Source organism: Benincasa hispida, chromosome 12, assembly GCF_027475165.1.
Source record: "Benincasa hispida cultivar pf3 chromosome 12, pf3_genome.v1.1, whole genome shotgun sequence".
Lineage (NCBI taxonomy): Eukaryota > Viridiplantae > Streptophyta > Magnoliopsida > Cucurbitales > Cucurbitaceae > Benincasa > Benincasa hispida.
The window spans coordinates 32,413,728-32,441,061 of record NC_143489.1 but is presented as its reverse complement, the minus strand read 5'-3'; the positions used below and the strand labels follow the sequence as shown (position 1 = coordinate 32,441,061).

Here is a 27,334-nt window from a genome sequence, read left to right as displayed (position 1 = left end):
AGATATTATATCTCAACTCATTTCTCCAAATAGCCCCAAAGTGAGTTTATTTAGTGAACGGTCAAGGTTAAAAGTGTAAAACTTGAAACCTACGATCGAGTTGAAACAAAAACTCAAATAATAAGGATAAAATCGTAATATTTTGAAACTTGGGAACTACATTGAAATCAAATTCGAAACTTAATAACTAAAAGTGTAATATGATCCAAATGAAAACTATACCCAAAACTTAAAGAAAAAAAAAAAATACTTTTCTCTATATTATTATTGAAACGAAGGCTAAATTATAATTTTCGTTTATTTAATGTCTTACTTTAAATTTTTTATTTGATTTATTATGAACTTTAAGTGTGATGCCTATTTTAGTTTATATATTTTAATGAAGATAAAATAAAAAAGGACTTCTGGAATATTTGGTAAAATAAGTTTAAAAAATTAGATTCCTAGCCTAAACTTACTACTTTTTCAAAAACAGCAAAAAAAAAAAAAAAAAAAAAAAAACTCAACCCATTTGATACATTTGATACACTTGATACCCTTGATAGACTATTGATATACACTTGATACACTATTGATATATACCTGATACATTTGATATCCTTGATACACTTGACACACTACTAGTATTTGCATGACACACTTGATATACTATCGATACACACTTGATACACTGTCGATAAACACTTGATACACTGTCGATACACACTTGATACACTGTTGATAGACACTTGATATACTATTGATACACAGTTGAAAATAACTAGTTATTTAAGAATTTAAAAAAATAAAAATTATTTTTTTAATAAACGCTTTTTTCTCTTGTTATAGCAAATATGTCCAAATTATCAAAATGAGTATATTAAACTGAATGTTAGTGAGCTTTAAGTTGAATTTCCCTAGGCTATTTGTACTTAAAAATGAAATAAATAACATCATTTGAAAAGGGAAAAAAACTATAAAAAGGATTAAAAAATGTAGCAAATACAAAAATTAGTGAGTAATAACTCATATTGCTGCAAATAAAAAATACAAAAAGTATACAAATCAATGGAAAAAATATACAACTGATATACTTTAGGATATTTGTAATACATAGTAGAATAAGAGAAAAAATCTAAAAATATATTACATCTTTAAAATATTTGCAAATATAGATAAGTTGACGAGCCAATCTTTGATTTTTTTTAAAAATTTTCAATTTCGCCTCCCTTGTCTTAGCTTGTTGTACACATTTTTTAGTCTTTTTATTTTCTTTCTCTTCTTCGATTTTTGCTTCTTCCCTCTATTTTTTTATTTTATTTTCTTTCTCAATTTTTGCTTCTTCCATTTATTTTATTCTTTCCTTTATCCGATTTTTGCTTCTTTCCTTTATTTTTTATTTTCTTTCATTTCCTTCTTTTTTCCTTTCTTTTTTTAATTTTCTTTTCTTTCTTTGGTTTTTGCCTTTTTTTTTTATTTTCTTTCTTCCGTTCTTGCTTATTCTTTTATTTTTATTTTTATTTTCTTTGTTTTCTCCGATTTTTCCTTCTTCCCTTATCTTTTTTTATTATTTTATTTTATTTTCTTTCTCCTATTTTTTGGATCTTTCCTTTCTTTTTCTTTTTTTAGTTTTTCTCTCATTTATCTGGTTTTTGCTTCCTTTTGTTCTATTTAATTTTCTTTAATTTTTTCATTTTTTGCTTCTTTTCTTTCTCTTATTTTTAAATTTTTTCTTTCCTTTATTTGAATTTCTTCTTTTTTTTTTCCACAAGAATTATGAAGGTGAGTTCCGTACGCAGGACTTGAAAGTACTCAATTCATAAGTGACTTAACATCAACAAGCCAATCATCAAGTTTGATTATTATAACAAATAATAAATATAAATAGCAAATGAAAGTCTATCAGTGATAACCACTGATATTTTCTATCATTGATAACTTAATCTTTGATTATGTTTTCATAGTTAATAGCCACTTATAGAAATATATCATTGATAGCCAACTTAGTCAATTTAATTAATAAAGTTGAATCTTGAACTAAAATGTAAGTGAAATGTCTAGAAGTTATTACTAATAGCATGTTTATCAATGATAGAAGCTATTATCAAAAAGAAAAGGGACTTATAAATATTTGGGAAGGACAAAAAAGGGGCAAAAAGGTGTTTAGTGGCTATGTTTGATAGAAGCTACTACTGATAATAGTTACCAGTGATAAAAGCTAACACTAATAGCATGTTATCGATGATAGAAGCTACCCGATAACACATTATAGGTGATAGAAGCTACCACTGATAACATGTTATCGGTGATAGAGAACTATCACTGATAGCATGATATCAGTGAGATCATTGATAGCATCTTATTAGTGATGTTATCAATGAAAGAAGCTATCACTGATAACCACAATATGATGTTAGTGATATCGGTGATAAAACTTAGGTGATATCTATATATTGAGTTTCTTTCAAATGTGATAACCAGTTATAGAAGTCTATCATTGATAGCCTTAAGTGTTAATATTTCAAGGTTGATTCTAATTGATGAAAGTCTATCAGTGATGACGACTGATAGCTGTTATTAGTGATAGCCATGATAAAAGATTATTAGTGATAACTACTATGGTAATCAAAGTTGTTGGTCTTCTTTCAAAGTTGATCACTATTTATAAATCTATCATTGATAGCTACTGATAGCCTTAAGTAGTAATATTTCAACATTGATTCCAATTGATGAAAGTGAATCAATGATAGCTACTAATAATTGATAGTAAATTAAAAGCTAATATTTCAAGACTATTAATTTTTCTCAAATTGAAAGATATCGGTGATAGCAACTATCATCGATAGCAATTGATAGAAGTTATTAGCAATAGCAGCTGATAGCAGCTATCAGTGATAGCTTTTAATTTGAGAAAACCGGGAAGAAGCAAAAAAAATGGTGGCTAGGCATGGGTTTTTTAGTCTTTTACCATTTTTTGATCTATATATGCAATTATTTTATCCTTGTACTACATATTCTATTATTTTGGCCGTGAATTCTATTTATGCAACTAGCCCTATACTTTAAATGTGGTATATTAGTTGATTGATATACCAAAAAACGTGGGTTTGTCAAAAGGGCAAAATTTGAATATGGAATAAATGAAAATTTAAATTTGAGAATTTTACCATATCTATAATTTTTCATATGTTGAAGAAATAATCCTAATTTTATATTTTGGATTTGCCACCCATTGCAAATTCCTAAATAAAAATGCAAATGAAATGCCACCTAAGTTTAAAATTTCACACCTAATTTAAAATTTATCGTCACAACATGCCATGCCACTTTGTTCTACTTAACTAGTAATGAATTTATCATATAGACTATTTAAGACACTATTTGGAACTATTTTAGTCAAGTCTAAAATCTCAAAGATCAAATAGACACAAACGCTAAATTTTTTAGACTAAAATAGTATTTTACTCTAATTACTTTTAATAAAGTCCTAAAAGTTTATGATTAATCTATATATTAATAATTTGTCAATTTATGGTGTTTGCACCTCTATAAGATGTGTTATGGGTAGATTTAGACTAGAGGGCATTATCGACTTTAAGCAAGTTTGTAGACTATCAAATCAAGAAAAGAATGAAACTTGAGTAAAAAACCACACTCCAAGACTCAATTGTACACGGAAAGAGGTGTGGACCAAAGTCTTTCAAGGGCGAAGTCGAGCCTCCCCTTCTAATGAATAGGGCATGTGTCAAACCCCGTCTTAGATTACTTTATTGAACCTAGGACGAGATGTGACGACAATAGACCCAAAGTATGCAATGAAATTTACTACCAACGTTTTTCTTTTCTTAAAACTTAACATATGCTACTTTCATACAAAGGTGGGCCGAGTTGGACAACATGCTTAATGCAATCCCTGACCAAATGTTCAAATTACTTAACCTACTAAGTCGAGGTTAAGCCTCTCCATTTGTTGAAAAGGGCATGCTAAATGCATATCTTGACCTTTTTGACCCAAGAATTAGACTGATTTGACTATGAAACCTTGATTTGGACACCCTAAATCAGACTTTTCCTATAAATACATCATAGTATGCTAAACGCAGTATGTTGTCCACACTGTTAGTCTGTTCATGGTTGCTCCTAGATCTATATATTTTATTGCTGTTTTTCGCATTCTCTGATATGTTAAAGGCACTCTTGGCCATGAACTTCAGTTTTCTTTCTAGTCGTCGTTGGTGTTATCTGGCTACTTTGATGTTGATTGGGCTGGTGACCCCACTGATCGTCGTTCCACCACAGGTTACTGTGTTTTACTTAGGTGATTCTCTCATCTCTTGGCGAAGTAAGAAACGAATTGTTGTTTCTCGTTCTAGCACAGAATCCGAATATCGTGCCCTTGTAAATGCCACCTCTGAGTTATTGTGGCTTTGCTAGCTTCTGAACGATATGGGTGTTCCTCAATAATCTGCCACTGTACTTCATTGTGACAATTGTAGTGCCATCCTAATTGCTCACAATGATGTATTTCATAAACGTACAAAGCACATTGAAAATGACTGTTATTTTGTTCGCCATCATCTTCTGAGCAACACTCTCATCTTGCAATCCATCTCCACTACATAACAACTAGTAGATATCTTCACCAAAGCTTTGTCACCTAGTCGCTTTCTTCACTTGTTTCACAAATTCAAATTGGTTATTACTTTACCACATTGAGTTTGAATGAGGGTATTGTGAGTCTTGTTTGTTCGTATGGTTGCGTTTTTATAGGCTAGAATACGTGGGTGGTCAAGGTTTTCTTGTATCTATCTTTGGGTATTCTTATGTATATAAATACCCTTGTATTTATCTATTATTTACACTGAAATATAGAAACTATCCAAGAAGAAAAGGAAGAAAAGGAAGAAAAGAAGTGGGTATAAGAGTGAGCAAACATATGTACTGTATTGGGGAAGAAGATGGTACAATTGTCGTTCGTGAATAATATGATGAAGCCAATTCACATTACTTTGTCATTGGCCTCAATTTTGTTTTGGGGTTCAATAGTGGATTCAACTTTGAGAATGACTAGGACAGTAATGATCTAGGAAATTGCAAGTCCGATTCTAATCATTTGATTAGTTTCATCCTTGTTTCCTTGTTTCTTTTTGTTGGGATTGTTATGAGCTTCTAAAATATTTAGATATAGTGTATTTTCCTTTAGTGGAGTTGTATTTTGATTAGATGCAGTATTTGGTAAAGATAGCTAGTGTATTTTTTTGTGTTGTACTTGGTAAATTTAGCTACAATGTATTGTTTGTGTTGTATTTGATTTGGTAAATTTGGGTAGAAGGTAAATAAAATCTGTTTTATTATAAATATTATGATATAAATGTCCATTAGATGTTTATGCTTAGTGTCTATTGACTATGTGTCATGCTTTCATTTTCAAGGTGTTGTCCATGTGTCTCTTTGTGATTATAGTTTTTCTAAAAGAATATGTTTATCCTTTTCAACATGACTAGCTCTTTAGTTCAACTATTAGCTTCTGAAAAACTTAACGGCGAAAACTACTCAACATCGAAAATAAATCTGAATTCAACACTAGTAATAGATGACCTGAGATTTGTCTTAATAGAGGAATGTCCTCAGGCCCCTGCCTTGAAAGAAGCATAAGGTAAATATGATTTACGAGTTGCTGAAACATGTTTAGTGGAGTATGATACCTCAACCTGGATATTGGATTCAGGAGCCATTAATCATATTTGCTTCTCTTTTCATGAAATTAGTTCCTGGAAAAAGCTTGAGGAAGGCGAGATCACCCTCAAGGTTGGAATATGAGAAGTTGTCTCGGTTGAAGCAGTGGGAGACTTGAAGTTGTTTTTCAACGATAGATATATTATACTTAAAAATGTTTTGTATACTCTTAAAATGAGACGAAATTTAATATCTATCACATGTATATTGGAACAAATGTATAAAATATCTTTTGAAGTTAATGAAGCGTTCATTTTCAGAAAAGGTATTCAAATTTGTTCTGCTATACTTGAAAATAACTTATATAAGTTAAGACCAACTAAAGCAAAATTTTTCTTAAATACTGAGATGTTTAGAACAGTCGAAACTCAAAATAAAAGACAAAAAGTTTCTTCTAATGCCTACCTATGGCACTTAAGACTTGGCCACATAAATCTCAAAAGAATTGAGAGATTGGTTAAGAATGGACTCCTAAATCAGTTAGAAGTCAATTCTTTACCTCCATGTGAGTCTTGTCTTGAGGGAAAAATGACCAAGAGATCTTTTACTGGAAAAGGTCTCAGAGCCACAATACCCTTAGAGCTTGTACATTCGGACCTCTGTGGACCGATGAATATCAAAGCTTGAGGTGGATGTGAATATTTCATCAGTTTTATTGATGATTATTCAAGGTATAGTCATATTTACCTAATGCATCACAAGTCTGATTCTTTTGAAAAGTTCAAACAATATAAGGCAGAGGTTGAGAACCAGTTAGGTAAAATAATTAAGACACTACGATCAGATCGAAGTGAGGAGTACATGGACTTAAGATTCTAGGACTATATGATAGAACAAGGAATTAAGTCACAACTCTCTGCACCTAATATGCCTCAGCAGAACAGTGTATATGAAAGAAGAAACAAAACCTTGTTGGACATGGTTCGCTCAATGATGAGCTTTGCTAAGTTACCTGATTCCTTTTGGGGACATGCATTAGAAACTGCTGTCTATATTTTGAATATCGTTCCCTCTAAAAGTGTTTCAGAAACACCTTATGAGCTATGGAAAGGGCATAAAGGCAGTTTATGTCACTTTAGGATTTGGGGATGCCCGACACATGTGTTAGTGCAAAATCCTAAAAAATTGGAACGTCGTTCAAAACTATGCCTATTTGTAGGTTATCCAAAAGAAACAAAAGGTGGTCTATTTTATGATCTTCAAGAGAATAAGGTATTTGTATCGACAAATACCACATTCTTAGAGGAAGACCACATAAGAAGTCATCAACCTTGTAGTAGACTAGTATTGAATGAAATTTCCAAAAACGCTACAGATAGAGCTAGTTCATCTACTAAAGTAGTAGATAAAACTAGTACATCTGGTCAGCCACATCCTTTTCAAGAGTTGAGAATGTCTCGACGTAGGTGGAGGGTTGTTCATCAGCCTGACCGTTACTTGAGTTTAACAGAAATGTAAGTCGTCATACCTCGGCATAGAGGATCCATTGACCTATAAATAGGCGATGAAAGATGTGAACCGTGATCAGTGGGTCAAAGCCATGGACCTTGAAATGGAGTCTATGTACTTCAATTCTGTTTGGAAACTTGTAGATCAACAAAATGATGTAAAACCAATTGGTTGTAAGTGGATCTATAAAAGAAAACGAGACCAAGCCGGTAAAGTACAGACTTTTAATGCTCGACTTGTGGTAAAGGGTTATACCTAGAGAGAGGGAGTGGACTATGAAGAAACTTTCTCTCCTGTTGCTATGCTTAAGTCGATTAGAATACTCTTATCCATTGCCACTTTTTATGACTATGAAATTTGGCAGATGGATGTCAAGATAGCCTTTCTAAATAGCGATCTTGAAGAGAGTATCTATGAGGCTCAACCAGAAGGGTTTATTGCACAAGGTCAAGAACAAAAGGTTTGTAAGCTTCAAAAATACATTTATGGGTTGAAACAAGCTTCTAAATCTTGGAATATAAGATTTGATACTACGATCAAATCTTATGGCTTTGAACAGAATGTTGACGAGCCTTGTGTTTACAAGAAGATCGTTAATTCTACTATAGCGTTCTTAGTTTTATATGTTGACGATATTCTACTCATTGGGAATGAAGTAGGTTACCTAACTGACATCAAGAAATGGCTAGTAATGCAATTTCAAATGAAAGATTTGGGAAATGCACAGTATGTTCTTGGGATTCAAATTATTTGGAACCGCAAGAATAGAACACTAGCCATGTCTCAAACAACTTATATAGACAAAATGTTGTCTAAATATAAGATGTAGAATTCCAAAAGAGGTCTGTTACCTTACAGATATGAAATTCATTTGTCAAAGGATCAATGTCCTAAGAAACCTCAAGAGGTTGAGGATATGAGACGCATTCCTTATGCTTTCGCAGTAGGGAGCTTGATGTATGCAATATTATGTACTAGACCTGACATATGCTACGTAGTAGGGATAGTCAGTAGGTATCAGTCCAATCCTGGATATGATCATTGGACTGCCGTTAAAAATATCCTCAAGTATCTTAGGAGAACAAGGAACTACATGCTCGTGTATGGTACTAAGGATTTGATCCTTACTGGATACACTGACTCTGATTTTCAAACCGATAAAGATGCAAGAAAATCTACATCGGGATTAGTGTTCATTCTAAATGGAGAAGCAGTAGTGTGGAGAAGTGTGAAGCAAAACTGTATTGGGGACTCCACAATGGAAGCTGAATACGTAGCTGAATGTGAAACAACAAAGGAAGTAGTATGGTTGAGAAAATTCTTGACAGATTTGGAAGTCGTTCCAAATATGCATCTGTCTATCACCCTATATTGTGATAATAGTGGTGCCGTTGCAAATTCAAGAGAACCAAGAAGCCACAAACGTGGCAATCATATTGAGCGCAAATACCATCTGATCCGGGAGATTGTACATCATGGAGACGTTGTAGTGGCCCAGATATCTTCTGAGCAAACCATTACTGATCGTTTTACAAAGGCCTTCACGGCTAAGGTGTTTGAAGGTCACCTACAGAGTCTAGGTCTATGAAGTTTGTAAACAAGGACAAGTGGGAGAAATTTTGGGTATATGCCCTAGTTTATTGTATTCATATGTTTATTGTACTCATATGTTTCTTACTTAAATTCAACATTGTGATACTCCACTAGAAGTTTTAGTCCAAGTGGGAGTTTGTTGGATTTTATGTCCTAAAACTCGTAGTTTATAAATTGATAAACATATTCTGTTTTGTTTTTCGATAAAATTGTTATTAAAATTGTAATCTTAAATCCAATAAACTAAGGTCCTAAGGCTATTTAAATGTAGACTTGAATTTTATGTGATGATATAAAACATGGATCAAGTTCGAGTATATAGCCTAAAATGGTCTATAATATAGGGATAAGGTTGGACGCCTTGTTCTAGGGACACTATGGATGTCGCCCACTTTGTAGTTAGTACAAATGATGTGATCTTGAATCGTTCATATAGAGATATGCGAGTGGGGGCATCCTATGCAATGAGTTTGCATAAGACTGAACCATGAAATAGTCAATTTTTATGTTCTAAATGTCGTTTTATGAATAAAACTGACTATTTCGTTAATTGATGACCTAGGTAACTTAATCTTAATCCTGAGCTAACTATGAACTCCTGTTCACTCGGAATTATCCTTAGATCTGCATAGGTGAGGGCAACTCATTATTACTGGCCCAATAAGCCTCCCATTTCAGGGATAAGATGAGGTGGATAGCTGAGAACATAGGGTACAAGACGAAATTCACTTCTATCCGTTATAGGGATAGTAGATAGGTTGTTTCCTTTAGTACTGAATCCAGGTCTTCAACAAGGGGCCCTACCCTCTCCTTGGCCCGAGATGGGTTTGGTTTATAGGTTGGATCTTAAACCAATTGTTTATTAGAGGATCAGTGGAACTTAAGGAACAAGATGTAGTCTTGAGGGTAAAACAGTTTTTATGACCCAGCCGAGATTACGAACAACCTGTGAATGATTAACTTACTAATCATGGTTATATCATATGGATACAAATATATCTATAGTGAGGGGAGTGCAACTACGGGACTATAGTGGAAGGACCCGTGAGTTAACGAATGTTGATTAACTCCATCTAAAGAGTTTAGCCAGCTAATCTCGGATCGTTGGAGCCCATGATCTATAGGTCCATTAGGTTCCTCTACTAGCTCATATGGAATAAACTTAGAACAGTATGATAGAATAATTCGAATTGTTCGAATTAGGTGAAGAGAGAGAAACTGACAAGTATATGTGATATAGTGGTTGGTTTTTCAGTTTAGAGATACAGCTTTAATGTTTAAATATGATTTAAATATAAAGAATATGAATACGTTCATATTCGGAAGCTCAGAAATAATGGAAATGGAAATGGTCAAAGATGTAAAAAGTCAAAGAGTTGACTTTTGACTTTGAAAAGTCAAACTTTGACCGACCTTATATTCAAATGTGATTTGAATTTCGAGAAAATGAATGCGGATTCATGCTCGGGAGGTAAAAATTAGTTAACACGAAAAAAATCATAAAAAGTCAAAATGTTGACTTTTCGGTCAAAGTTTGACTTTGACAAAATGACTATTTTGCCCTTCGACTAAAGTTAGTGGGAAAATCCAAACTTTTGTTTGATAATTCCAATAACAAAATAGTGGGCTAGGTGTTGGCTTATAGTGGAGACATCAAGTCCACTTTGATAGTGAATTTTGAGATGTTGGGTTTTTTTGAATTTGTTTCATGCAATTTTTGCATGACTCTTTTCTATAAATATGGGCTTTCAATTTGGATGAAAAAACTTTTGACATTTTGCCAATTTTAGTTTTCAAAATTAGGCTAAAAAAACCCAACCCAACAATCCATCTCTTTCTCTCTCTCAGTTTCTTCATCCATCGGGTCCCATAACCCAGTTCTGAGTCCAGAGAATAGTAGGTCAGCTCTAGTGGTAGTCTGGAAGAGTTCGGGTCAAGATTCAGTGAGGAAAAGCATTTTTCGAGAGCTACAAAGGTTGTATCCTATCCCTATTAATTTACTGTTTTTTCTTCATTTGCATGCTAATTTCCTTTTAATTAAAAGCAATTAGAGTGTAATTAGATCCTTATTCCGCTGCGTATGTCTCGTGTTACGCTCAATTGCTTTTGGTGGATAGTTTTTCATTTTCTATTGAAATGTTGAATGAAATGTGCACTAAAGTGGATTTATTATGATTTTGGCATTGTTTTTCTTTAAATTTCTTTTGGAAATTTGTAATTGCTCACATGTTTATGAGCATTAATGTGTGGAAAAGGGTCTGTAAATTTTTTGAAGTCATTAGAGTTGAAATTAGATTGTAATTACTCGGTTCCGAGAGAGAGGACAGCTTCAAAATGAAGGATTTTTGGTTTCAGACCCGACGATCCACCCGTTCGACCCAGTTCGAAGTAGCTTTGTACGCAGCCCGCCCGCAACCCACATGCCCGTGCGCCGACCCGGTTCGCCACCCGCCTGCTCATTGGAAAAGAGAAGAAGAAAAATGCACTCGTCTGTTGTTATGCGTTAGTCTCTATGCGTCGACGTTCATGCATTGGACTGGAGAATATGCAATATGCGTTAGGCGCGTTTACGATGAACATGGATTCCTGTCCCAAGTTTTCTTACTTTCTCGCCAAAATGAAAACGCAAATTTCTCGAGATGATTTGAGGTTGAACACAGAAACTTGTAACTAAATAATATTTATGAAGTAATGAGTTTGAGGCGATGAATAAAAGAAGACAGAAGTTAATGGATTATGCGTTACTTCTATTCCTAACTAAACAGATTGAGCAATGGAAGTTGAACTATGAGAATTGATAGAGATGCGGCAACTGTTAATGCATAATAAGGTGACTTCATTATGTTTGGTCGCTAGAGTAATCCCAGCTCGCCACACTAACACATCGCACACCTCTCAGTGGCCAATCGCATGCTTAAATCTCTATAATGCATGGTTGTGTCAGGCATAAGATCGTTTCTATCTCTAGGAATAATGCTTACTATAGTGTGTTCCATTACTTACCCTCTCGGGCAGTTGGTTATAGCTAATCAACTCATTGACAAGCATTGCAACAGCCTCACACCTAGCAAAGAAGATTAACTCACTATACTTGTACAACGCACACCTCTTGGTGGTTTACTACATGCATCATATCTCTAGGATGCATGACCGAGTATGCGACTTGTCTTCATTACTTAACTAAACGATGGATATAAACGATGATAAAGAAGAAGAATATGGTGGAGATGGTGCTGAAAGAAGTAATAGATGCATTGATTAGAAAATGTATTCATTTCTTAAGGCAAAATGTAATATAATACAGATATAAGAGGAGAGGTGGAGGGCTAGATTTAAGCAATCTCTTGCTTTTCATCTGAAATGCATCAAGGCTGCTGGTGGTGCCATGGATGGATGGTGGAGAAGTATCTCTCGAGCTCTATATCCAGCGAAACTCCGATCGTCACTCCGAAGAGGCTGTGGATGTGAATAATCCTCAAAGAATGTCTTGCTCATGCTCTCATCTGTGATCTCAAGAATCTGCCTAAGGCAGAAACTCGGATGGATTGAAGTGAAGAGGTAGAAACTCGGATAGATTGAAGTGAAGATCCAAGGCTCTATTTATAGAGCCTAAACGTCGACAGCTCTGATACCCAATTCTGACTCACTGCTGCTTTTTTCGCGGTATGGGAAATGTCAGCATCACCTCATCTTATTGATACTCCCAATGTTTGCGTTCATGCTTGTTTCTCCTGAAGTGTCAACACATTCCACCTACCTTGCGATCAATCTTCTATCACGATTACACTCTGTGGATGCAGCATTCCATGTGATGAACTAGTTTTTATGATAATCAACGCATGCGTCAGCCTTGTGGCAGTCTGGGACTAATGCATGCGGTCAATTCCTGCAATAGCTACAAAAATAGACATTTTGATGCAGAATAACACATGATATAGAGTTAATGAGGATTTTCGGTGCTGGTCGATGCAAGCTCACTTTTTCATATAAATTCTTGGTATTATTAATGTATATTTTGCTTATTAGCCCTCATAATTCTAAGTAAAAGGCTACAATAGCTTGTATTTCTACAAGCTATCAATGATCAGTGAAACATACCATAATGGCTACTTCCTCAAATCATGTTGAAATTCTTGCAATTCACAAAGTTAGTCGAGAATGTGTAAGACTAAGATCAATGACTCAGCACATTCGTGAAGCATGTGGTTTGTCTTTTAATAAAAATCTTCCAACAATATTATACGAAGACAACACAACATGCATATCCCAAATCAAAGGAGGATATATTAAAGGAGATAAAACAAAGCATATTTCATCGAAGCTTTTCTATATTCATGATCTTGAAGAAAATGGCAACATTACTATACAACAAATTTGTTCGAAATATGACCTGATAGACTTATTTACAAAGGCATTACTTATCGCAAGCTTTGAAAAACTGGTGCACAATATTGGAATGCGGCAACTCAAAGATCTCAAGTGATGTTTCCATGATGGGGGAGAAAATATACCTTTTAGGAGTATAAATTATATGAAATATGTAATCTTTTCCCTTCACTATAATTTTTTTTCCATTGAGTTTTTTTGTAGTAAGGTTTTAACGAGGCATATTTCATATATATAATGGGCATCCAAGGGGAAGTATTATAAATATTATGATAATAGATGCTCATGCTTAGTGTCCATTGACCATGTGCCATGCTTTCATTTTCCAAAGTGTTGTTCATGTGTTTCAACATTACACATTATTGGTGTCCATGTAATCAACTTCCTACTTGTCAGATTGCCTATAAATAGTGGTATTTGATGGATTTTGGAAGACACACATTGGGTAAAATCCAAAAAGATTGGAGAAAGTGGAGAAATCCATCATTTTTATTTTATTTACTTTTGTTATCTATTTATTTCATATATTTATATATCATGTTTAGTTTATTTTAATATTATTTATTTTATTATTATATTATATTATATTTAATTGGTATCCGTGTTCCCATTGTGCTCCTCAAGTTCACAATATGTTTTGAATTATTTTTCCTTGATTTTCGAATTAATTAAATTGTGGGGTTTAGGGTATTTCCATTCTTTGCTAGTTAATATTTTTGGGCCATAGGTATTTTCATCTTTTGTTGATTAGTATTTTATATTTATAAAATTTAATTTGCTATATTTACTATCTTGAAACCTTTTTGCTATCTTTTCAAATGACTTTTTAAAATTTACTATTTCTTGGTCGACCCTTGATTAATTCGGGTAGTTTTTCGATTGGGTTTATAATTATAAATTGAATCAAATCGAGTAATTAAAATTGTTCGGGTCCAAAATCCAAAATGATTCAAGCCTATTGTAGAAATTTGGGCCAAAGAAGATATTGGGCACAAGCTCAAGTAAGATCCATGGAAACTTTATAAATAGAGGCCTTGCCATTTCATTTTAGAAGGTTGGAAGAACTGAAGGCCGAAGCTCTGAAGTTCCAAAGATTGAAGCTCTGAAGATCTAAAGAACACAATCCTTAAGAGCTATGAAGATCATAAGACCGAACTTCGAAGCTTTGAAGATCTAAAGAACATAACTCTCTTGAAGCCTTTTGAAGATCAGGAGGCTAAAGTTTTGAAACTCTGAAGAGTGTAATTTTTTGAAGATTTGAAGACCAAAGTTCCAAAGATTAGCTTTGTTCTCCTAAGATCTAAAGATTAAAGCTCAGAAGACTCTCTGAAGCTTTTAAAGTTAGAAACTTCAAAGACGATCCAGTATAGAAGTCAAAGACCCCAAAAGAAATTCTAGAGAAATTCAAATAAAGCAGAAACACTCCTCAAACTTTTGAAAATAAGCTGCAAAACTCTTGAGACAAGTCAACATTTGAGAACAAGTTGCAAAACTCTCGAAACAAATGAACCTTGAGAGCAAGCGAAAAAATCCTTAAGATAAGTTTACTTTTCGAGATAAAAACTCAAAGGATCATTTATTAGAGATTGTAATCACTATTACTAAAATAGATACAAATACGAAATTCATTTTATAAATTAAATTTCTCTAAAAATTTCGTCGAACAATATTGAACTCTAAAATCATTAGTAAATTAAATATTTATTATCTTCAAAATTTATGGTATGATAAAAAATCTAAAGCTAATACCAAATTGCATGCCAACTTGAGTTGGGTGGAGTTGTTTTAAATAATCAACTCTCGTTGTTGGGTCTACATACTTCGGAATACAACTTCATTGAGGATCTCCATTGTCCTCTCTCTTTCCTTCCAATATATTTATAATAATTCCACCACCACCCCCCCGCGTTAGTATCTATACAACCTATGGCACAATCAAAATTTCAAAGTGTAGCTTAGAATTGTATAACAAACCTAAACAATTTTGGATATATTATAACATTTACCTTCCACTAAATTTGGATGTATTTTAAACTTATCTCAAATCAATTAGAAAAATGTAAAATCCAAATTTAAGTCCATTTAGGGTTGATCTCAAAGTGCATGACATCTAACACACTACAAAAATTCTGGACTAAAGATCGTGTTATAAAAGATATTTAATGTCAGTTTTAAATCAACATTATACACCCTCTTCAATGTCAGTTTAAAATCGACATTAAAGACAACCGACATTAAATACCTTTTATAACACAATTTTCAATGTCGATTGTCAAAGCCCTTTAATGTCAGTTTTAAACCGACATTGAAGCCCTTTAATGTCAGTTTTAAACCGACATTGAAGCCCTCTATTGTCAGTTTTAAACCGACATTGAAGCCCAGAATTCTTGTCCGTTTTTTTTAAGTGCTATTGTCCAATCCATTTTTAATGTCGGTCAAAAAGTTAAAAACGACATTATATGTCTCGTGTTGGGTCACAAAGTATGGATAATAGTTAGCTCAGAATTATTTTTATATATTAAGATCTCAACAAACACAAAAATTTAAATCTAAATTTTGCTCACAAAGTACGAATAATAGTTAGCTCCCAAAGAGAATAACAAAATTTATACGTACAAAACAATAATTCTAACAAACTTGAATTTATAATATTCTTATAAGCTAAAAGAAATGAAAAAAAAGGCTAACAATCTCTTCAATCAAGCTCGTAACTCATTCCACTAAAAATTAATTGAATTGTGTGTAAAACGATACTTTCCAAGTAAAGTTTGAGCTGTTGCTCCTCTGTCATAGCTACCAACTCCATTGCCAAAACTCGACCTTCCACCAGGACCTTGAGAAATTTTTAAGTATGACAACAATTAACAACATAGTTGAGAAAAATATGATAAATATCAAGATTTGCAAGAGTAAAAAAAGAATAAATTCAAAATATAAATCCAAAACTTAAAAATTAGTAAACAAACTTGCAACTTCATTTAAATCTTATAAAGAATCCAAACAATAAATTCAGCAAAGGAGTTCTTTTTTCATTTTAGATTTCTTAGGCAACTAGACCAATCATATTAACTAAACAAGTTTAAGAGGAAAATAGATCATGCGCAAGTGTATGCCATGAAGGAAATCACTCATACCAAGTTGCTTGTGGTTAATAAATGCAATATAATCTTATTTTGCTTGCTTCAAAATGGGTAAAGTGAACATTCCTTTGGAAAATGGAACGACTACTTCTACTAGCTTTTACAAAAGTTTGAACTTGATCATTTTTCAACAATTTCTTGTTTCCAAAAAAATACACCAAGCAAGAGTGCCTACAAGAAATGCGGAGATTTATCCCTAAACTAAATTCCAAGTAAGATCAAAGCAAACTAGGAAAAAAAAAAAAGAAAGAAAGAAGGGGAGAATGCAATAGGATGATCCAAGGGAAAATCAGAACTTCAAACTAAAATTCGATTACCACAAAGAGAACAAGACTTGAATAGCTTAAGTACCTTCTTCATCCAAATTTAACATGTAGTTCTATGGAGCAATAAAAAGATCTAAACATCCAACAATCAATCAATAGATCAAGATTTACACATAACTAAGTTAAGAAAATACCTCTCTCTTCTTGCATTTCTCATAAACATCTAAAGTATAGCCTTGAAAAATGCTTTAATTAAGAAATCTACAAATGTCATCAACTAACCAAAGTATAGCCTTGAAAAATACTTTATTTTAGAAATTTATTTTACCAAATACAAAAATATAAAAGCGATAGTTGCCACATAGTAATCTAATTTACCTCATCTTCACTAAATCTTCCGACATTGCATATTTTTCCAAAAAGTTCTCTCCCAGCTGCATATTCCACAATTATAAGCAAATGTGTGTGAGTGAGTATGACTTGCATAAAAAAAGAAATAGAAAAACTAACCTAGATCTACATACCCTAATTTTGCCGCTGACACTATATAGATCTACAAATGAAAAATAACCTAGTTTATCAAAACAAAAAGAAAAAGTACAAATAATGGAAAGCAATAAGGAAATCAAAGATTGAACGAATTTGACCTAAGCTCGAAGATTGGAACAGATCTGATGCACTAATTACCAAAACTCATAAATCCATAATAATAAAGAAGTTTACACCATACAAATTGATTGTGTAAAAATCTGGGCTTCAAATCAAATTCTGAACAAGAAATAAAGAAGTTTACACCATACAATTGATTGTGTAAAAAACATGAGGCCTGAATAGAGTTCAAGAAGAATGAAGTTAGAAACTCACCTTGGCCATGTTAAAGGATGGAAATCGTGAAAACGCTCGAGAAAGAACATCATCATTCACCTTGTTACCAAGATCGCCACAAAACAGCCGATAATCATCTGCATAATCTAGATGCAAAGAATGTGCAAAATTGTCAAGATTACCTCATTTGAGGACAAAATTTGTAGTTTAACCATAATAATCCAATACTCATGATGTCCATTTCTGAAATGGTGGTTGCTATCATTCCTACCTCAAGATTTGGTTCCTATAAAAGATAACTTTAAATCATATAAGACAAATTCGGGTAAGAAATGAAAAGATTACATACTTTCAAGCCAGTCAGCAAGTGTAGAATCCTTCCATTTCTGTTCAGCAACTTTACGAGGGATCGCTTTCCTTTTAGTTTCTGCTTTGTGCTCCATTTCATCTCTTGCAAGGGCAACTTCTTCTCCACATCGCAGTGCCAAACCGTAGAACAACAGCTTCCCTACTCCTTTGTCTTCCTCTTTCTCTTTCTACATATTAGAGTTCATTTCTATAGATCTACGACCCATGTGAGAGATCCACGGCTACAGATCTATGTTGTTGACGACTGACAGAGACCCACGGCCAAGGAGAGACCCAAATGTGACGGAGATAGATGGACGGACGTGATACGGATGTTAGAGGCACATGGACGGACGGTAGAGAACAACGGACGACAGACATCCACGACAAATCTACGTTGTTGAAGACCCACAAAACTAGAGTTGATTTCTAAAGATCTATAGACCCATGGTAGAGACCCACGACTATAGATCTGTGTTGTTGAAGACTGACAGAGACCCACGACCAAGGAAAAACCCAAACATGACGGAGACTGACGGATGGACGGCGGACAACCACAGACGGACGATAGACACACTGATTCGCACGGCCAAGAAGAGATAGGGTTTGGGTAGGAGAGATAGGTGCGAGAGTGTTGAAAAATGAAAGGAATTTAATAAAGTAAGAAAAGAAATAAATTAGACCTTTAACGTCGGTTTTAAACTGACATTAAAGCTTATCTTCAATGTTAGTTTAAAATTGACATTAAAGATCTATTTTTTTAAAACCGACAATATACATTTAGTTTCACTCTTTAAAACCGACTTTAAAACCCAAAATTTTTGTAGTGGTAGTTTGAAAGATGGTTGCATGTGATTTGGATTGGGTGGGGGCGTGCATGAAATCTAGAAAATCTCAAGTAGATTCGAAGGCTTTCTTCTTAAATGTGGCCATGCATGAGATCCGAACGGCGAAGGATGACAAATGTTGTTCTTCTTCGATGAACGAAACTAAACTGAGATCATGTGGAGGGAAGAACATTCATGGCGAAAAACGTTTCTAAATAGAACAAAGTAAATAGCAGCAGATTTGGGTGACAATCAACTTCGACGGGTCCTAGTTTATACACAAACAAAAGAACATAAAAGGAAAGTTTGCATAATTAATTTAAGGTCTAGTTGAATCTAAATTACATAATTTACGTTTTTTCCTTTTTATCTCATCTATCAGTTTTACCCTTCGGTTATTCCTCATTTTTCTTTAGGCTAAATATATATATGTCCATTTTGCAATGAAATCAAGGTAAAACATTAATTCAAACCTCCCCTACTGTACTAAAACAAAAAATTATTGTTAGTTTAAACAATTAAATGAAGATATCTTATTATTCATTTAAGAGCTCGTTACACATATTTATCATGAACTTGAGGGAAAAAAATGGCATTTCATCAATCAATAAACTTTGAATCAAAATTTTATAAATTCAAAAAGAAAAAAACAGAGAATTCTCTTTTTATAAAGTACTAATTCTTGAAACTCTTAATTTGAAACCATCGAAGAATGCGTGTGTCGTCCTCTTTCTTATTTGGCAATGACGGTAACTGAAGGACCAGTCTGATTAGCAGCAAGCTTAATTTTCCTAGCCTTGGTTATATTCCTCCAATATGTCGCTATTTCCCTCTCTGTTTCCTCTACCGTCTTCTTCAAACCCGTTTCATTTCCACCATTTTTGGGCGGAAGAGTATCTAACTCTGCCAATACCTTTACGATATCAAGCACAAGCCGCTCTGCAAGCGTCCGAGAGAAATCTTCTCTAATCACCACTCGAAGAACTGACACGTGCTTCGCCCCCTCTGGCATTGGATACGCCGGAACAATCCACCCGAACCTCCGCAACATCTCTGAAACCTCAAACTCGTCGTGCCGGCTTCGGTCTTTGAGGTAAAACGCCACCACCGGCACTCCCATGTCCTTTGACACTATCGTGAACCTCCCTGTGTTTTCAAGCCCTTCCTTCAGCACCATTGCATTGTCGTGACAATTTTGCATCACATTCCGGTAACCCTCGAAACCCAACCGGATTAGTTGATAATATTGAGCAATGATTTGGCTTGACCCTGAAATTCAATCATTCACATGTCAGGCTAATTCGATATCCGTCAAGTCTTTTGTTAATTAGGAATTGATTTTACCTTTGGAGAAGTTGAGAGTGAAGGTGGGTTGATCTGCTCCAAGGTAATTGATGTGGAAAATGAGTTCTTCGGGCAAATCTTCTTTGGTTCTCCAGATCACCCAACCAATCCCAGCGTAAACAAGCCCATACTTATGCCCACTCACATTGATGCTCTTCACCAAAGGAAGCCTGAAATCCCATTCGAGCTCTGGATACAAAAACGGTGCTATGAACCCACCACTGGCTGCATCCACATGAATTGGCGTATCCCATCCACTTTCCTTGTTCTTCTCCACCAACAAATCATTCAGCAGCTTCACATCTTCGAATTCTCCATTATAAGTTGACCCCAAAATTGCAGCAACACAAATGGTGTTCTCATCCACCATCTCGACTGCCTGGACAGGGTCCATCACGTAATACCCTTCTCTCACTTTAACTTCCTTCAGCTCCACTTCAAAGTATCTCGCAAATTTCTCCCAGCAAACTTGCACATTCGCACCCGTCACAATATTGGGTTTGTCATAAGGCTTCCCCTCCGCCTTCCTCTTGTTCTGCCACTTCCTCTTGAAGGCAAGCCCTGCCAGCATGATGGCCTCCGACGACCCCACCGTTCCAACGCCGACGGCGGTGTCGGAGTCTCCCAAGGGAGCGTTGAAGAGATGGGCAATCATGTTGACGCAGCGGTTCTGAAGCTCGGTGGTGACAGGGTATTCGTCCATGTCGACGTAGTTCTTGTTGACAGAGTCCATGATGAGCTTATCGCATTCGGGCTCCATCCAGGTAGTGACGAAGGAGGCTAAATTGAGCCTTGGGTTGCCGTCGAGCATGAGCTCGTCGTTGATGATTTGGAAGGCGGCCTCCTTGGGCATGGAGTTATCGGGCATGGTGAACCTTGGAGCAGAGTCTCGAACGTAGCGAGAGGCAAATGTGGAATGTATGGAAACATCGGATTCAGAGAGAGTTTTGGACAACACCATTTTGGTGATGGAATTGAAAGAGGAGGAGGTGCAGAGAATAGAATAGATTGTACTGGAATTTGGTGGAGAAGGATGAAAACAGAGGATCGTATTTTATAGTAGAAAAACGCGGAGAATGGAAAATTCTGGATTGAATGGAATGGGAAATGTCAAAAGCTGGGGAAGCAGGGATGGAAGGAAGAAGAGGAGATGGTTGACCAATGAATTTGAAAATTCAAAATTGGTAAGCATGTTGTTTTCGACTTCTGGATGCTTGATACCAAACCGTCTATTTCCCCGAATTGGAGTTGTGAACAGACGTTACTTGTTTTAAAAGTATGTTTAATTATTGATCATATTTATTGATCATATTTTCAACCCTAGCATAATACTTAATTCTTATTCCTTTCAAAAAAACGAAAAAAAAAAAGCAAAGAAGAAGAAGAAGGAAAAAAAAAAAAAAGGAAGAAAAAGAAGAAGAAGAAAGAAAGAAAGAAACTTAATTCTTATTGAACGAATCTTTCTGTCATGTATTTTCGATGCTTATAGATACAAGATACGGATACGATAGGATATAACGATACGAAAATTTCTAAAAAAAACTAGGATATTGATATATTGAAGATACGTTTCTTTTTCTTAAAAAAAGTCTAGGATATAGATACATTTAGCATACAAGTTAATCACAATAGTATAAAATACAATATAAACACTGAAAATACGATACCAAAAGCAACATCTAAGATGTTGAAGTAAAATAGTCAATAAAATATAATAGAAAAGTGACTCATATTGATTAGAGAAGAAGAAGATTAGAGGGAGAAGTATGAAGATAAATAAAGAACTTCTTTATTGAATTGTTGAAGATATTCAAGTGGGTTATACTTTGGTGAACTTTGTAGATACTCAAATGTGAAGATGAAGATTAGATGATTCTAGGGTTTGGTTTTTTATTTTTTTCTCCTTCTAGTTTTAGACTCGAATAATGGGCTTTTTAATAGGCTGCCTAGTTTTAGATTAGGAAAAATTAAATGAGTTGTTTATTTTTGTAAAAAAGGTAAGCGTAAAATTAGCTACGTCAAATCGCGTATTATATATATATCTAGAAAGTATCTAAAAGTATCTGTATCTGATACAGATTCTTTGCCTCCATGAAGTATTTGTGCTTCATAGGTTGCAGCACGAGTGATCTAACTTTTTATCTCTATGTTGGATGATTATGCCAATTATCACTAAGTTTTACTTTAACTAGTTTTGGTTGTGGCATTGGTTTAGACTCCATTTGGGATTGCTATAGCTTTTAAAATGATTGCAAGCAATTGTACTTTTAGACAATTTTAATTAGACTTTGATGGATATATTAGTTAGAAAAATACTAGGTGTTGGTTGTGTTGCACCTATATCTGTGCAACCCAGTAGTTAACCAATTAAAAATTGTCATATGGCAAGAAATTTTGTTTTTTGTTCTTTGTTTTTTTTGTTTTTTTTTTTAGGTTTTTACTAGGTAATAAAGGAGGGGACATGTATAACATAGGTTGTACCAAATAATTGTCCTGCGTTCTTGAGTTGAGTTGGGTTGAATAACATTTTAGACCAAATCCAATTGTTAGTGTTGTAAATTTTTTTGAATCAAATAACCTTTATTAAATAACAAACCCAACCTAATCCAAACATGAAATATTTGAGTTGGGTTGGTTCGGGTTAATCGAGTCATTTATTGAAATTTTTATTCTAAAAATAGGTAAAATGTTAATAAGTAAAAATTTTATTTAATTATTTTCATATAATAAATTAAGATTAATAACTTCATTTTCAATTTATATTATAAATTTTTTTTCTAGGTGCTAAATGATTGTTTTTAGGAGTTTTCGGAGAAATAATTAACAAAAAAAAAATCCTGAAATAAAATAAAATTAAAATGATAAATGTAAAAATAATTGTATCATAAGTAAAAACAACATATATATATATATATATATATATATATTTAAATTGTGAATAAGTTCAGGTTGATTTGGGTTATTTTAGGTAAATACATGAACCAACTCAGCAATAAAATTTCATTTATATTTGAACCCAACCCAGCTCAACCAAAATGAGTTGATGGACCCTGAATTGGATTGGGTTGATTGGATTTTCCAGTTTATCAAGTTTTTTTAACACCTCCATTTAATTGTGGTAAGAATTGATTATTTTGAGTCTATAATAATTAACACCCATTCAATAGCAATTTTTTTAATTTTTATTTTTGAAAACTAAACATATAAACACCACTTACATTTATTTATTTATTTTTCATATTTTTGTGCCTAAAAGAATGTTTTTAAAATCGAATCAAAGTTTTGAAAACTAAAAAAAAAAAAAAAAAAATTGTTTTTAGAATTTGATTAAGAATTCAAATTATATTTTAGAAAATATGCAAACTATTGTAGAGAAATTATGAGAAAATATACATAATTTTCTATTTTGTCCTTTATTGGTGGGACACAATAGCACGAATGTATATGTCTTTTAAGATATTTTTGTCATTCGTTAATAGGAAGTGACTATTCAATTGTGAGTATCTTTTAAGTCCAATTGATGCAAATTCACTCCTTCTCGTACAAGGAAAGTAGATGAGTAGTTTCTTTAAATGTTGATTTTGGGACCTTGAATGATGGGATATCACTTTCTCATTGACACGAGAGGGACTTGGTTTATGGTTGAATCATAAACAAATTGTTCATCAAAGAATTAGTGATACTTAAATTGTAAAAGGTAATTATAAGAGTAAAACAAACATTTGACCTAGTTGTAATTACGAACAACTTGTGAATGATCGACTTGTGTGTAATGGTTATATCTACGAAAACTACTTATCCTACAGTGCATAAGAGTGCAATTATAGGTTTATAGTGGAGTGACGTATAGTTAATGAACGAAAATTGATTAATTAAAGAATTTAATTAATTAATTTTGAATTATTGGAGTTTATAATATGTAGGTTCATAAAGTCCCTTTGTTAGCTCGTACGAACATTTGAGAATCAATTTTGTTAAAGAAAATGTGAATGTTCTTAGGGTTGTTAAATGCATTTCTTAGGTTACTCTATAAGTAAAAAAAGGTTATAAATGTTTTTTGATTCATAGACAATTTTTTTTAAGGAAAAATACCTTTTTAGTTCCTGAGCTTTCTAGAATAAGTGCATTTGATCCCTAGAGTTTTAAATTAGTCATTTTAGTCTCTAAGTTTTCAATAATAAGTTTAAAAGGTCATCTTCATTAACAGAACTGTTTAAATTAACAGATCCATCCAAGTAGATTATTTAAATCCTGATGTGGCTTACTAACTAAGTTGATGATTTGGATTTAAATTTGTCTCATGAAGTTCCTTCGCGAGACAAACTTTACGAGAAATGAACTCAACTTCACTCATTTCTGTCTTTTGTCTCGTGAAATAACTTCACGAGACGAACTAACTTCATGAGTGAACTTCACGAGAAATGAACTCAACGAACTCAACTTCTCGTCATTTCTGTCTTTTGTTTCGTGAAGTTCATCTTGTGAAGTTACTTCACGAGATATGAACTCAATGAACTCAACTTCATGTCATTTATGTCTTTTGTCTTGTGAATTAACTTCACGAGACAGATTTAAATCCAAATCATCAACTTAGTCAGCAAACCACATCAACATTTAAATAATCTACTTAGAAAAATCTGTTAATTTAAATAGTTCTGTTAATGAAGAGGACCTTTTAAACCTATTATTGAAAACTTAAGAATTAAAATGACTAATTTGAAACTTCAGGCACCAAATGCACCTATTCCAAAAAACGTGGGGACTAAAAAGAGATATATATATATATATATATATATGGATGTGTCTTTTTTCGAAAATCAATTATATCTTCTCCAAAATTCTCTTCAAGGGGAGAAATGCCAAATTTGGAAGAAATTTTTTGGGATGTTTGTATTCTTTTTTCCAGTCCTATTTGTCCAAATATCACTAGTTCTATGATGCCAAACATAGAAACTTCTCAATCAGAGAGAGAAACACTACAAAATGATGACATTGATCAAGTTCCTCACTTTAAGTTTTATGCTAGAAGAAATTTCAAGGGAACCAAGACCAAATAGTTGATTCTTCATAGAGACAATTTGAGACTCCTAACGAATCCTTCTTCCATTCCTACTCCTTTGATTATCGAAAGTACTTTTCTAGTCGTGTCTAATCTTGATGTTTCCATAGTTATTAGGAAAGGTATTCGACATTATACCAAATATCCTATTGTAAACTTCCCGTCATGTAAATTTTTTTTGAAGAGTCATAGGGCTTTCAAATCTAGGATGGATGATTTGTTTGTTCCAAAGAATATACATGACGCTTTAGAAGATCTAAATCGAAAATTAGCAGTTATGGAGGAGATGAATGCTCTAATACAAAATGAAACTTGGGAAATAGTAGAGTTTCCTGAAAATAAGAAACCAGTGGCTGTAAATATGTGTTTACCGTAAAATTTAATGCATATGGTAGTATTGAAAGATACGAGGTCAAAATCGTAGCTAACAGATTCATTTAGACGTATGAAATTGATGAAACTTTTGCTCTTGTTGCTAAAATTAATTCTATTAGAGTTTTTAGGGATTGTGCCCTAAATCCCGTGGTTCGTAATGTATAAATGAAATTCATTTATTTAATAAAATAAGGAGTTATTTTATTTAACATTTATACTTGTGTAACTCAATCCAATAAACTAAGATCCAATGTTATTTTATGTAACTCAAACATGTATGTGGTTTGACATATAAATGGATCATGTTTAAGTAATAAGCTAAATGGTCTTTAGTATATGGATAGGATTGGATACCTTATATTTGTGACCCTATCGATACGACCTACTTTGTAATTGTTACAATAGTTGTAAAGTGTTACAAATGATGTAATCTTAATCGTTCATGTGGAGACATATGAGTGGGAGTATTCTATATAAAGAGTTTGTATAAGACCGGACCGAAAAATAATTATTCTCTCTTTATAACGACGTTACTTAAAGAGATTAATATTTAAATAGGATGACAATAGGTGACTCAACCATAATCCTGAGTGGGTTAGAACTTCTGTCTATGAGTGCAATCCATCTGTATAGGTGAGAGTGACCAGTTAAGGCTGATTCCCGGTCTCGAACAAGGAGACACCTCACTCTCTCACTGGCCTGAGAGGGGTTTTGTTTATAGTTGGACTATAACTAATTATTCATTAGAGGGATCAATGGTACTTAAAGAAGTTAGATGTAACTACAAGGGTAAAACGATAATTTGACCTAACTATATTTACGGGCGATCCATGAATGGTCGATTTACTGTTGATTGGTTATATCTGTAGACACAAAAATATATCTACAGTGCGACTGTGGGTTTTTAGTGGAGTGACTTACACTTAATGAATGTTAATTTTGATTAATTAAAGAGTTTAATTAATTAATCTCATTTCAATAGAGCTTCTAATCTATAGGTTCATTAGACCCCCTTGCTAGCTCACTAAGGATAAAACAAGGACTTAATGGTTTTGGAATATTTTGAATTGTTCAAATTATTTAAGGAAAATTTTATATTAATATAATTAATATAAAGTACAATGTATATTGATAGATTATAATACATAGTTAATTATAAATATGATTTATAATTAATACTATGTATAGGAGAAATAAATATTTGAATAAGATTCAAATTAATATAATGTATGTTGATATATTATAGTTAATTATAAATATGATTTATAATTAATAAGAGAGAGAATTTTTTTAATGAGATTCAAATTAATATAATGTAAATTGATACATTGATATATTATAATATATAATTAATTATAAGTATGATTTATAATTAATACTATATAATATATGAGAGTAATATATTTGAATAAGATTTAAATATTAATTATATGAATATGATTCATATAAATATTATAGGTTAAAATTAATTTGAATTAGATTCATATTAAAACTATAGGTTATGTAAGAGAATGTCGCTTGAATATGATTCAAATGAAATTAAATACATGATTTTTAATTATTAATTTAACTATATTTATTAAATAAAATTTAATATATATTTATTAAATAAAATAAAAATAATAACTTCCCAAGGAAATTATTATGCGTTAAGGGGAGGGGACTTATAACTCCCCTCCATGACCAATCTCTCGTGGGATTCTCAAGGTATGTGTGTTCGGAAAAAATTAAAGAAGCAACACATTTTTTTGAATGAAAAAAAAAGACTTTCTCAAAAACTCTCTCTGGAAAAATCTCTGCAAAATTCTCTTCCCCTTCCCATAAACAAATCTCACAATCTATATTCCTTGCCTGAGAATAGCAAGAAAGTCCTTTTAGTGGTGTATTTTGTTCGTGATTTGTTTGGTTCATGGAAGATTTTGCAGCATGTTGAGTTCGAGGACGATCCAGTTTGTATTATGTTTTTTTTTTTTTTTGTGGAAAGGAGTTGCGACAAGAAGTGTCTTC

The 27,334-nt window shown here is 33.1% G+C and overlaps 2 protein-coding genes across 4 annotated transcripts; both read right to left on the bottom strand.

The window, feature by feature from the left end:
- Positions 1 to 15,675: 15,675 nt before the first annotated feature.
- On the bottom strand, positions 15,676 to 18,796 carry LOC120067918 (uncharacterized). 3 transcript variants are annotated; one of them, XM_039019548.2, is made up of 5 exons: positions 17,724 to 18,441; positions 17,414 to 17,520; positions 17,074 to 17,102; positions 16,928 to 16,983; positions 15,676 to 15,976 (listed from the first exon to the last, which is right to left on the bottom strand). In XM_039019548.2, exons 1-4 carry the CDS (start codon positions 17,815 to 17,817, stop codon positions 16,938 to 16,940), a joined length of 276 nt encoding a protein of 91 aa, XP_038875476.2. In that variant the 5' UTR covers positions 17,818 to 18,441; the 3' UTR covers positions 15,676 to 15,976; positions 16,928 to 16,937. The 3 variants fall into 3 exon arrangements, with proteins under 3 accessions (XP_038875476.2, XP_038875475.2, XP_038875474.2); XM_039019547.2 differs by lacking the exon at positions 17,074 to 17,102 and having other exon boundaries at positions 17,724 to 18,796; XM_039019546.2 differs by lacking the exons at positions 16,928 to 16,983; positions 17,074 to 17,102.
- Positions 18,797 to 19,058: 262 nt separating this feature from the next.
- On the bottom strand, positions 19,059 to 21,010 carry LOC120068594 (glutamate decarboxylase 4-like). The gene is made up of 2 exons (XM_039020414.2): positions 19,894 to 21,010; positions 19,059 to 19,818 (listed from the first exon to the last, which is right to left on the bottom strand). Exons 1-2 carry the CDS (start codon positions 20,852 to 20,854, stop codon positions 19,283 to 19,285), a joined length of 1,497 nt encoding a protein of 498 aa, XP_038876342.2. The 5' UTR covers positions 20,855 to 21,010; the 3' UTR covers positions 19,059 to 19,282.
- Between the last annotated feature and the right edge of the window lie 6,324 nt (positions 21,011 to 27,334).